The sequence below is a fragment of the Schistocerca cancellata genome, chromosome 5 (genome assembly GCF_023864275.1).
Source record: "Schistocerca cancellata isolate TAMUIC-IGC-003103 chromosome 5, iqSchCanc2.1, whole genome shotgun sequence".
NCBI classification, from domain to species: Eukaryota; Metazoa; Arthropoda; class Insecta; order Orthoptera; family Acrididae; genus Schistocerca; species Schistocerca cancellata.
In genome coordinates this window covers 758,919,601-758,933,689 of record NC_064630.1, presented here as the reverse complement: position 1 = coordinate 758,933,689, position 14,089 = coordinate 758,919,601, and the positions used below count along the sequence as shown (strand labels likewise).

The following is a 14,089-nucleotide window of genomic DNA, read 5'->3' as shown; positions in this document are numbered from 1 at the left end:
GTATTGGCCTGCCTAATAAATCTGCTTTGCAGAGAAGCCTACATTTCAGATGCAAGAAATGGTTTTATTTGCCCTGATATGTAGACTGCCCTGCGTTATAGGTGCATGGCGTTGGAGTATTATTGGCCTGCTTTATCGAAATACTTTGCATGGAGGCCTGTATGTCAGGGGCAAACGAATGATTTTCAAGCCCCTGATGTTTAGCCTGCCCTGCATGACAGGCATGTTTTGGGAACTGTAATGGAAATGGTAAATGTACTGATGAACATAGTTGGGGTGGGTTGAGGTATGTAGAGGAGGTGGACTGAGCAAGAAGAGGAGGAAATGGTCAGAGAGATGGGAGGAGTAGGAGTAGATGTGTCATGCAGGTCGAAGTTGTAGAGGGGTTGTAAGCAGATGGAGGGGGAAGTGGAGATGAAAAGAGGCAGGGGGAGGAAGATATGGTGAGTGCGAGTGTGCGGGCAATACAGGGAGGAGGTGTATTCAATGTGTGTGTTGAATGCATACGTGAGACAAGCTTTGGGGAAGATTCTAGCTTATATTTTGTACCTCTTCCTTTGTCCCACCAATGCCCATACACTTCAATTACCTTTAATATACAGATATATTCCAGTCTTTGTCATTTCTCCCCCTTATTTTATCTTTTTTTAAACGAAAATCTATTGCTAAATGCAGCTACTAAGCAATTTCATATAGTCCATAGGCGTGGGGAGAAAAAGTACCTACAGCGAATAGTCTCGATTTGATCCAAGCATCAACTGTAAGAAACAAGACTGTGGAAGACACGCTTAATGACGAATAACGACAGGAGCGCAATGCTTTTGAAACATAGTAGATAAAGGGCCTCGACATTTCATGTCGTCTTCACAGAAATGGGAATGAAAAGACGGCTCCAGTGGACAGAGGAGCCCTCCCTTTCCCCCAGAGTTGTCCCCCCCCCCCCTCCCACTGGTGCACGTCTTCCCATTTCATGTCCCTTCAGATACTTTTTAACTTCTTTATGATGAAGAAGAGATGAAAGGATTAGAACAACACACCCAGACCACATATGAAAAAAAAAACAGCAAGAAATCGAACCTAGAACCGTAGAATCTAGAGGGACGCTAACCACTAGACCACTACCTGTTGTAAAACACACTTGGAAAGGTATCAATGAATGACAGCACGAGATCAACATCTACAAGTATACTCCACAAACCATCGCGAGGTCCATGGCAGAAGGTACATTCCTTTGTACCTGTTATTAGGGTTTCTTCTGGTTCCATTCACGGATGGAGCGTGAGAAGTGCTGTGGCTCAACATGTAAAAATATATCTCTATAATATTATTGAGGAGAAAGAGACAGTTGACTATGAAAATCGGAATTATAACGATAGACAGAAAGGACATGGCATAGTTTAGAGGAGAAATGATGGCACTTTGTGGAATAAGAGTAGTGTCCTTAGTGGTATTGCCAGATGATAAAGTATGGAGAGCTGAGTCGAAATATTGAAAGAGTGGAATGAAGATGTTATAATTATGACGGCATCACTCATGTCTGGAAACGAGTCACTGAAATTAACGACGAATTGAGTTGAGGGCTTCACGAATAAATAGAGAAGCAGAACAGAAAACTGAACTGCACGAAAGACTGTTCAAGAGAATCGGTGCAGAAGATCATTCAGTATGCAGACATCATGACATCGAAAGAACAAGGATCGTGCAGGCTCTCGTCAACCAAGTTTCAGTGAACGGGTCAATAGCTGTGCCAGTGCATGCAGAAGATAGCGGCTGTGTGTTTTGATCAAAATGAGGACTGAGCCATTGGGCTGTAGGGGCAGTGCACAATATCAAAGAAAGTGAATGTTGAACATTCCTTGTGCTACTGAGAACGAGGTTGGAACGGTGCACTAATTACAAGAGTTATTTTATTCTCAGGGTCGAGCACTAATTTTTTGGTTTGAAAGTAAAAGCTTAAATAAACTAACGCTACGCCACATAAATTTAAGATTGCATTGGAGTCCATTGTTGCTCACAATAAGCGAGTAGACCGAAACAGATAATCAACATGAAGGTATTTGGTATCTTTTATGGCCATATAGTATTTTTGGGACAGTTATTTTGAAGGATAATATTTTTTATGCATAATTTCAGCGTTTGAATTTTCAGTTTCTTTTGACCTAGCAGAATATCTCCACACCACATATCCATAGCTATCTTCAGCTGCAGCAGTAATTCACTATCAAAATAAAACAACTTTCAGCATAATGTGCATAATAGAACGAAGTTTAAGACATTACATGCAGCCCGATACTTAGTTGCCCTAGACGAACTTCTTGAAGTAACAGTGTTTTCTTGAAAGAAGTATAAATCACTCACTGTTTGAATCTCCGTGGTAATATAACTCGGTGTAAAGATTACTTCAGTTCTATCGATAAGTATGCATATTAATGAAAGATCGCAGTTAGCGTATAGCCTTGTGACTATGTAAACAGTGATGGGAACTTTGGTATAGCTATTCCATATTCAATGCATAGATTGTTTAATAGAATTTCAATGAATTCACATCAGCTCCAACATTTATAGAAATAGAAAAATTTGCTCTGACGACATTAATACTCGTTATTTCCGCTTGCGTCCTGAGACATAAAATATTACAGAGTAATGATATTTGATGTTCAAGCAGGTAAAATGCATTATATCTCTTTATGTATGAATGGTTCAGTGAGTTTGTGTGTATGTCAGAAATTAGGTTTAGCTTTCAGCTGCAAATTAATGTATCATTTTTTACCGTATATTAATTCAGAGAAAGCATATTTTCAGTTCCAATGTATTCCGATAAAGCAAGAACCAGTGAAGTGGCAACATTTGAGTTTTGATTAAAAACAGTTGCAATAGACTTAGAAAAGTAGAGAAGGAAGCCCTCGACGTTCGTCAGAGAAGATGCAAATGAAGACACACATAAAAATGCAAGAACGATGGTAAGAAGCTGAGTATGTTTGGCAGTTTTTCAGCTTTGGTTAAACTGTGGATGCCTTGTCAGAGGGAACTAAAATTGCACGTAAATACTGGATAAAGTTAAAAGAGAATATGTTTTTCCGCACCATCAACAAGACCATCCACTTGAGACGTCTTTTTTATCAATTTTTTTTTGTTAACGTGAAACTGGATCTGCAGGTATCTGGTGCATACGATATTCAGCGACGTTTGCATACTTCATCTTGTGGTAAATAACTTCAAATACAAACCTATCCAAGAATAAATTTCTATAGAACATACTTTAATACACGTTAACAGGCCCATAACTATGGGTCTGTTTCCATTTACCCCAGAAAAAGAAATGTTTAGTATGGTAGTACTATTGAAATGGCTATGCTGAGTTGTGAGTTGAGAGTTGTATGGCTGAACTGTGCAATATCCAAATAGCATTCTCACTTGGCTTATGTCTATGAACAGGTTGGCAATCAAACACTTGAAACACAAATTACTTAATGTAACGTTTTATATTGTCTTTTGATTAGTTATGTACAAATTATTTACATTTCTTGGTGCTGGTGGTAATAAACAACTCAAAGAATGCATGTTGAACTTATGTCTATGATCATTGTAGATGTCCATGTTCTAGTTATGAGACACCATCAGAGTTCCAGCTTCGGCCATTGTGGTCCACAATGGCTGTGAATGTGGCAGAATCTCCACATCGTGATGAGAGGTACTTTGTTGACCTTAATCTTACCCAGAAGCCGCGGTGCTTCAATCTTCTTGTTTGTCTGTGCACCTACAGACAAATTAAATAAAGCACATAATTTATTCTCAAGCAAATGTTTTTAAGATATTGTAAAATTATAAAGAAAGTGCATAAATTAACGTAAAACATTGTACATTACACAAGAGTTATTGTTACTGCCCCAGTATCGTGTATACAGGGTGGTCCATTGATCGTGACCGGGTCAAATATCTCACGAAATAAGCGTCAAATGAAAAAACTACAACGAACGAAACTTGCCTAGCTTGAAGGGGGAAACCGGATGGCGCTATGGTTGGGCCGCTAGATAGCTCTGCCATAGGTCAAACGGATATCAGCTGCGTTTTTTTAAAAATAGGAACCCCAATTTTTTATTACATAGTACATAGTACGTACAGAAATATGAATGTTTTAGTTGGACCACTTTTACAGCGCCATTTACCACAAAGCGAAAATAGTCACAAACGTCTCACAATTTTAGTCGAACAGTTGGTAACAGGGAGGTTTTTTAAATTAAAATGCAGAACGTAGGTACGTTTGAGCATTTTATTTCGGTTTTGCCAGTGTGATACATGTACCTTTGTGAACTTATTATTTCTGAGAACGCATGCTGTTACAGCGTGATTACCTGTAAATACCACATTAATGCAATAAATGCTCAAAATGATGTCCGTCAACCTCAATGCATTTGGCAATACGGAAGGCGGACTACTCGCTGTTGAGAGGAATATCGATACACGTAAAGTTCGCACATGCATTCACAATGCGCTGGCGCATATTGTCAGGCGTTGTCGGTGGATCACGATAGCAAATATCTTTCAACTTTCCGCACAGAAAAAAATTCGGGGACGTCAGATCCGGTGAAAGTGCGGACCATGGTATGTATGGTGCTTCGACGACCAATCCATCTGTCATGAAATATGCTATTCAATACCGCTTCAACCGCACGCGAGCTATGCGCCGGACATCCATCATGTTGGAAGTACATCGCCATTCTGTCATGCAGTGAAACATCTCGTAATAACATCGGTAGAGCATTACGTAGGAAATCAGCATACATCGCACCATTTAGATTGCCATTAGTAAAATGGGGGCCAATTATCCTTCCTCCCATAATGCCGCACCATACGTTAACCCGCCAACGTCGCTGATGTTCCACTTGTCGCAGCCATCCTGGATTTTCCGTGGCCCAGTAGTGCATATTACGCCGGTTTACGTTACCGCTGTTGGTGAATGACGCTTCGTCGCTAAATAGAACGCGTGCAAAAAATATGTCATCGCCCCGTAATTTCTCTTGTGCCCAGTGGCAGAACTGTACACGACGTTCAAAGCCGTCGCCATGCAATTCCTGGTGCATAGAAATATGGCACGGGTGCAATCGATGTTGATGTAGCATTCTCGACACCGACGTTTTTGAGATTCCCGATTCTCGCGCAATTTGTCTGCTACTGATGTGCGGATTAGCCGCGACAGCAGCTAAAACACCTACTTGGGCATCATCATTTGTTGCAGGTCGCGGTTGACGTTTCACATGTGGCTGGACACTTCCTGTTCCCTTAAATAACGTAACTATCCGGCGAACGGTGCGTTCACTTGGATGATGTCGTCCAGGATACCGAACAGCATACACAGCACACGCACATTGGGCATTTTGATCACAATAGCCATACATCAACACGATATCGACCTTTTCCACAATTGGTAAACGGTCCATTTTAACACACATAATGTATCACGAAGCAAATACCGCCCGCACTGGCGGAATGTTAAGCGATACCACGAACTTATACGTTTGTGACTATTACAGCGCCATCTACCACAAAGTGGTCCAACTAAAACACTCGTATTTCTTTACGTACTACACGAATATGTAATAAGAAATGGGGGTTCCTATTTAAAAAAAAAAACCGCAGCTGATATCCGTTTGACCTATGGCAGCGCCATCTAGCGGGCCAACCATAGCGCCATTTTGTTTCCCCCTTCAAGCTAGACGAGTTTCGTTCTTGGTAGTTTTTTCGTTTGATGCTTATTTCGTGAGATATTTGGCCCGGTCACTATCAATGGACCACCCTGTATATTCTAACCACAAACAAGTATGATGAAGATTCCTAACTTAAACACGGAATTTTTCTGGGTGAGCTATGTGTGCTGCAAAAGCATACTGCAAGGATTTCACCGTATGGTTGAATACTGAAGCTACTGAAGGTATTAATTACAGTTACTCTCTGGTAATCCCTTAGTTTCTTCCCTATCGAAATCCGAGAAATATATTTCATTTCATTTCAGTACTGCTGTGAAAATGATATTATTCAGGTTTCTGCGACAGTTATCATTGTGGTTCCTGTGGTGTAAAACAATAGACATAGTCCAAATAAACAGTATCACATTTTTCGTTTTTGTCCTAATTTGTTCTAATGTCTTAATTTAAGCAACCTTTATTAACAATCTTTCAGAGTACGTTAATTAAGAATTTACATTTGAAATGGAAACAGGAATTTCGCGTGCAATTTGTGATTAGAAACAAGACGACGTCCATTATTCATAAAAAATGATCAATTTTACAATTACGAGAAGTAGGTATTTCAAATTGAACGAAGAAAGATAACCAAAACGAGACTTGAACCAGCGACCACTTAAGTGCACTAAATTAGCTACCTACGACGCTACCGATTCCACTGTTATAGAAGCTATGCGAGCGGCAGAAAGTGGACATTCACTGTAGGCTCCTGCGCAACTCCCGCACAACACACTCCGCCATTGCCGACCTCAAGGAATCAGTCTGTGTTGCACTACAGCCAAAACATGGCTGCAGTCATTGTTGCTCCGGCCAGTTGTGAATTACGAAGTGCAGTTCGGTTTCTGCAAGCAGAAGGGAATAGTGCAGCAGAAATTCATCGGAGGAGGAGCCGAGTGTACGGTGAATAACTTCATGACTGATGGTGTTGTGCGTGAATGGTTTAACGATGGCCGAAATGACGTGCATGATGGAGGAGGCCAAGGACGCAAGTCTGTCGTTACGGTCTACCTTGTTGAACGAGTTGACAGAATGGTTAGAGGAAATCGTAGGTTCACCATAACTGCTTTATCTATGGCAATTCTGGAAGTTTCAAGATCTGTCGTATACTCTGTCGTTACTGAACATTTAGGCTACGAATGACTTCGTGCTCGCTTGGTTCCAAAAGTGTTGACAAACGCCCACATATCACCGAATGGTATCAGCTTTGAATTTCCTTGACCATTATCACGATGAAGGACAGAACTTTTTGAAATAAATTGTTACTGGAGGTGAAACTTGGAACCAGTATGACACACCGGAAAAAAAAAACTACAGTCACAAGAATGATTTTTTTTTTGGCTGATTTGGATGCATCCAAACATTCAACAACAGAAAGGTGATGGCTACCATGTTTTGTACCAAAAGGGTGTGTGGCCTGTAGAGTTTATGCAGCCCAGAACCACTCTCAGTGCAGCTGCTTATTGTGAAACTTAAGGTATGCGGAGAGCTATTCAAAACAAACGAAGAGGAATGCTGGCTTCAGGAATTGTGTTGATCCATGACAACGCTCGTCCACACACTGCTGTCACAACCCAACGTCTCCTTAAAATAACAATTTCAATGGGACATTTTCGATCATCCGCCGTACAGTCCTAACCTGGCACCCAGTGACTTTCACCTTTTCCCTGAACTGAAGACATGGCTAGGAGTGTCATTTGACATCATTGGCGGCAACATTTTTTGAAGAAGGTATTGCAAAGCTTGTCCGCAGGTACGGTAAATGTTTGTCTTTTCGGTGGTGATGTTGAAAAGTAACCACAAGTGTGCAAAACTTTTGATAATAAAATAATTGTTTTCTATGAACTTATCTTTTATTTATAGCCTATCGGAGGTTGAAAAAAAAAAAAGCCATTCTATTTGTATCTCAACTACATTAAATAGCATCGCTTGGAAAATTTCGAAGCCTGTTGTTTTCTGTAAAGTTATGAAAAATATTAAGAACAACGTATTTCTCGGCACTTTTTAACCGTGGTCCACAGGCGTGTTTGACTATGGAGCGGGAAGCAGCCTCAGCCGTTTTCATTCTGCGTATTAACAGTGCTACTCAAAACACAACAGTACAGAGACGGTGGATGCACACGATTTTTGAAATAAAAACTAGATTGCTTAAGTGTGATTATGGCTGTTAATACATTATAACGTCTTAAGTCCTATTTATACACTAGATATCTTAATACCAAGTTACGTTACATGAAAGTTTATTTCCAAGAGCGTAACACCACCAGTGTACGTGTGCTACGGCTTCTGACCAATCATTGCGTTTGTGTTTGTTTACATCGGGTTTATTCTTATGACGAACAGAGTATAGCATTGAGGATGTCCTGCTGATATGTGCGCTCGTAATGCAAGTTGTTTTTTAATTTGACTCTCTCTTGTAATCGTCGAAATGACATCATACACACTCACAGCTCGTGAAGTTTCATTGGAAAAAAATGTGAACCACCCAGAACGGGAGGAGGATACGCAGTCAGTGTACATGGTGTTCCAAAAAGAATGACCTGATTTTAAATAGAATTATTTATTAGGAAGAAGGGCTTAACACCAACAAATTGCATGGTAAATTGCTCAGAAAAGACAGAAGTGTATAAAAATCCATCATAAATGTTCAATATGTCCTCCATTGGCTGCACGGACGACATCTAGCCGATAGCCGAATTCATTCCAAACTGAGTGTAAGGTGTCTTCTGTCACTGAAGCTACAGCAGCTGATATTCTGGTTTTTAGTTCACCAGTGTCACGAGGTAAGGGAGGAACGTAAACACATTGTTTAACATACCCCCAGAGGAAGAAATCGAATGGTGTTAAGTCAGGGGACCTAGGAGGCCAAGAGTGTAAAGCCTGGTCTTGCGGTCCTGTCACGCCCTATCTAATGTTCAGGCACGTTGGCATCGAGGAAACTGCGCTCGTAGCGACATCTAGCGGATTTTTTCTGAAACTCTAGACCATGCCGATTACATCTAGCGCTGTTTCAGTTACTAGTGACATTTGTCTCAGTATTATTACAACTTAAAATCGGGTCATTCTTTTTGGGACACCCCGTATATTGTTCGTAACATCAAGTTTTCCACTGTGGTTCTTTTCTGGCGTTCCTCGCTGCGTTGCTACATTCAGTACTTACCCGACAGTGGTGACGTTGAAGACCTGCCCGTGGTGGCACCTGCGCATGTCCGGGAAGAGGTTCCCGTTCTCGCGGATGCAGACGTAGTAGATGGCCGGGTTCTCCTGCACCACGCCCACCTGCGCTGGTGACGTGCAGCCGTCGATGGGGCCCTCCACGCACGGGCGGTCCGTCGTCTTAAGGCTGGACGTTTGAAACCGAGCATTAGCGAACGTCACTACAGGCAGAATTACAATAAAGGGCTTTACTAAACTAACCCCGTAACTACGGAGACGGGCTAAAAAGCAGTGCCTCCGAATTCTTTATGTGAAAACTCTTACAGTTTTTAAATAAAACGAAGTTATCTAACAATCAGCATCTTAGTTCTTCATATCTAGACACTTATTTCTCGACATCGTCACCCTGGAGACGAACTCATTTCTCCCGATGAGATATTGCTCAAAAATAGGTGCTACAAGTAAACCTATTTTATATCTGTATCTATAACACAAAATCGAATAGGGGTAATGCAGGAGTAGGTTTTATAATGAATAGGAAAATAGGAATGCGGGTAAGCTACTACAAACAGCATAGTGAACGCATTATTGTGGCCAAGATAGATACGAAGTCCACACCTACTACAGTAGTACAAGATTATATGCCAACTAGCTCTGCAGATGACGAAGAAATTGAAAAAATATATGATGAAATAAAAGAAATTATTCAGATTGTGAAGGGTGACCAAAATTTAATAGTCATGGGTGACTGGAATTCGGTAGTAGGAAAAGGGAGAGAAGGAAACGTAGTAGGTGAATATGGATTGGGGCTAAGAAATGAAAGAGGAAGCCGCCTGGTAGAATTTTGCACAGAGCACAACTTAATCACAACTGACACTTGGTTCAAGAATCATAAATGAAGGTTGTATACGTGGAAGAACCCTGGAGATACTAAAAGGTATCAGATACATTATATAATGGTAAGACAGAGATTTAGGAACCAGGTTTTAAATTGTAAGACATTTCCAGGGGCAGATGTGGACTCTGACCACAATCTATTGGTTATGACCTGTAGATTAAAACTGAAGAAACTGCAGAAAGGAGGGAATTTAAGGAGATGGGACCTGGATAAACTGAAAGAACCAGAGGTTGTACAGAATTTCAGGGAGAGCATAAGGGAACAATTGACAGGAATGGGGCAAAGAAATACAGTAGAAGAAGAATGGGTAGCTTTGAGGGATGAAGTAGTGAAGGCAGCAGAGGATCAAGTAGGTAAAAAGACGAGGACTAGTAGAAATCCTTGCGTAACAGAAGAAATATTGAATTTAATTGATGAAAGGAGAAAATATAAAAATGCAGTAAATGAAGCAGGCAAAAAGAAACACAAACGTCTCAAAAATGAGATCGACAGGAAGTGCAAAATGGCTAAGCAGGGATGGCTAGAGGACAAATGTAAGAATGTAGAGGCTTATCTCACTACGGGTAAAACAGATACTTCCTACAGGAAAATTAAAGAGACCTTTGGAGAAAAGAGAGCTACTTGTATGAACATCAAGAGCTCAGATGGAAACCCAGTTCTCAGCAAAGAAGAGAAGGCAGAAAGGTGGAAGGAGTATATAGAGGGTTTATACAAGGGCGATGTACTTGAGGACAATATTATGGAAATGGAAGAGGATGTAGATGAAGACGAAATGGGAGATGCGATACTGCGTGAAGAGTTTGACAGAGCACTGAAAGACCTGAGTCAAAACAAGGCCGCGGGAGTAGACAACATTCCATTAGTACTAATGACGGCTTTGGGAGAGCCAGTCCTGACAAAACTCTACTATCTGGTGAGCAAGATGTATGAAACAGGCGAAATACCCTCAGACTTCAAGAAGAATATAATAATTCCATTCCCAAAGAAAGCAGGTGTTGACATGTGAAAATTGTCGAACAATCAGTTTAATAAGCCACAGCTGCAAAATACTAACACGAATTCTTTACAGACGAATGGAAAAACTAGGAGAAGCCGACCGCGGGGAAGATCAGTTTGGATTCCGTAGATATGTTGGAACACGTGAGGCAATAGGTCCTACGACATATCTTAGAAGAAAGATTAAGGAAAGGCAAACCTACGTTTCTAGCATTTGTAGAATTAGAGAAAGGTTTTGACAATGTTAACTGGAATACTCTCTTACAAATTCTAAAGGTGGCAGGGGTAAAATACAGGGAGCGAAAGGCTATTTATAATTTGTACAGAAACCGGATGGCAGTTATAAGAGTCGAGGGACATGAAAGGGAAGCAGTTGTTGGGAAGGGAGTAAGACAGGGTTGTAGCCTCTCCCCGATGCTATTCAATCTGTGTATTGAGCAAGCAGTAAAGGAAACAAAAGAAAAATTTGGAGTAGGTATTAAAATCCATGGAGAAGAAATAAAAACTTTGAGGTTCGCCGATAACATTGTAATTCTGTCAGAGACAGGAAAGGACTTGGAAGAGCAGTTGAACGGAATGGACAGTGTCTTGAAAGTAGGATATAAGATGAACATCAACAAAAGCAAAACGAGGATAATGGAATGCAGTCGAATTAAGTCGGGTGACGCTGAGGGAATTAGATTAGGAAATGAGACACTTAATGTAGTAAAGGAGTTTTGCTATTTGGGGAGCAAAATAACTGATGATGGTCGAAGTAGAGAGGATATAAAATGTAGACTGGCAATGGCAAGGAAAGCGTTTCTGAAGAAGAGGAATTTGTTAACATTGAGTATTGATTTAAGTGCCAAGAAGTCGTTTCTGAATGTATTTGTATGGAGTGTAGTCATGTATGGAAGTGAAACATGGACGATAACTAGTTTGGACAAGAAGAGAATAGAAGCTTTCGAATTGTGGTGCTACAGAAGAATGTTGAATATTAGGTGGGTTAGATCACGTAACTAATGAGGATGTATTGAATAGGATTGGGGAGAAGAGGAGTTTGCGGCACAACTTGACTAGAAGAAGCGATTGGTTGGTAGGACATGTTCTGAGGCATCAAGGGATCACAAATTTAGTATTGGAGGGCAGCGTGGAGGGTAAAAATCGTAGAGGGAGACCAAGAGATGAATACACTAAGCAGATTCAGAAGGATGTAGGTTGCAGTAGGTACTGGGAGATGAAGAAGCTTGCACAGGATAGAGTAGCATGGAGAGCTGCATCAAACCAGTCTCAGGATTGAAGACAACAACAACAACAACAATCTATATTTCTGCGTTAATTTGTAGTGTTGTTTATATAAAATGTTGTAACGATGTTGTTAAAATGTGCTTGTCAATTTAAATAACTACTGAAAAGAGTATTACATAATGATTGGCTAAGCTTATAGGTGAAAGTGTAGTGCCAGCCGGTGTGGCTGAGCGGTTCTAGGCGCTTTAGTCTGGAACTGCGCGACCACTACGGTCGCAGTTCGAATCCTGCCTCGGGCATGGATGTGTGTGGTGTCCTTAGGTTAGTTAGGTTTAAGTAGTTCTAAGTTACAGGGGACAGATGACTTCAGAAGTTTAGTCCCATAGTGCTCAGAGCCATTTGAAACTTTTTTTTTTTTTTTTTTTTTTGGAAGTGTGGTGGTGGTGGTGTCACTCATGGAAAAATTCCTGTAGTAGTTGGTGTTAGAGCTGCACCTTTTTTTAGATTGAAGTCAGTTGATAGGTATACCTTCTGAAAGGAAGTCTCTCTAACTATGGGCTCATCTTCTCAGGATGTAATGTTTCCAAGTAGAGAAGGAATTAGCATATTTCATCAAAATATAAGAGGTATTAGAGATAAAGCTAGTGAACTGCTTATAGATTTTGACTCTAAAATTATTGGTATATCAGAGCACCACTTAAACAATTTGACAATTCAGAAGCTTCCTTTACCACGATACAGATCAGCTGGCTGTATCTCGAGGAGTTCCTTGCGGGATGGAGGAGTGGTTATGTATGTTGTTTATAGCTCCCTTACTCCGACTTCAGAGCATTTCTGCTCAAACTAGAGAAGGTTCTTGATTCACTTTGTCCTAAGTATTTGAAATTCTATGGGCGCGTCTCTAGGCTTCCCAAAACAAGACTTACGCACAAAATTCTTAATTGCCTTTTTCTAATGTCTGCTACACGATTGGACAATTTCTAAGTTGTTTGACGAGATTGTAGTCTATAGCCCTCTCCGGTTTTCTTTGGTCCTGATATCTTTGTGATGATTTTAGTTCTTCCTTGAATAAGATTTCTACTCGTATGTCAACTTTTATGTGGAATGTCAGTATTTCACTGGCATACAGGACTTCGGGTTTTTATACTGTATTACAATGCCTAATTTTAGTGTTTTTGGACTAATTTTTTATTGTACACCTTGTAGGTTCTTCCACTGGCTCTCTTTAGTTTTTGGAGGCGAATTATTATTACTATTGTTATTGTTTCTTTCTATTCTCAGACGTTATGTCTGGTCAAAAATGGACAGTGACGCGGACCTTGATCAAGCGTCACTTCCTTTTAACTGTACGGTATACGTTATATTGCATTTAGGAACTTTCGGGTCATTGAACATGTATCAATAATTACAGATTTTTGTAGTTGTATATATATGTTTGGATGTAGCTGTATTGCATTGATGTACTGGTGGATATTGTGAGGTATGACTCCTGTGGTTGATAGTATAATTGGTATAATGTCAACTTTATCCTGATGCCACATGTCCTTGACTTCCTCAGCCAGTTGGATGCATTTTTCAATTTTTGTCTCCTGTTTTCTTCTGTATATTTGTTGTGTTGGGTATGGATATTTCAATTAGTTGTGTTAATTTCTTTTTATTGGTGAGTATGATGTCAGGTTTGTTATGTGGTGTTGTTTTATCTGTTATAATCATTCTGTTCCAGTATAATTTGTATTCATCATTCTCCAGTACATTTTGTGGTGTGTACTTGTATGTGGGAACGTGTTGTTTTATTAGTTTATGTTTTATGGCAAGTTGTTGATGTATTATTTTTGCTACATTGTCATGTCTTCTGGGGTACTCTGTATTTGCTAGTATTGTACATCCACTTGTGATGTGATCTACTGTTTCTATTTGTTGTTTGCAAAGTCTGCATTTATCTGTTGTGGTATTGGGATCTTTAATAATATGCTTGCTGTAATATCTGGTATTTATTGTTTGATCCTGTATTGCAATCATGAATCCTTCCGTCTCACTGTATATATTGCCTTTTCTTAGCCATGTGTTGGATGCG

The 14,089-nt window shown here is 40.2% G+C and overlaps 1 protein-coding gene across 1 annotated transcript in view; it reads right to left on the bottom strand.

Annotated features, from left to right (window-relative positions):
* Window positions 1–3,463: 3,463 nt before the first annotated feature.
* The window catches only part of LOC126187910 (uncharacterized), a 34,608-nt gene continuing 23,982 nt past the window's right edge, over window positions 3,464–14,089 (bottom strand). The window contains exons 4-5 of the mRNA XM_049929264.1: window positions 8,899–9,081; window positions 3,464–3,757 (exon numbers count right to left, since the gene is read on the bottom strand). Coding sequence (XP_049785221.1) covers window positions 3,733–3,757; window positions 8,899–9,081 — 208 coding nt within the window. The 3' untranslated portion in view covers window positions 3,464–3,732. The remainder of the gene's footprint in view (window positions 3,758–8,898; window positions 9,082–14,089) is intronic.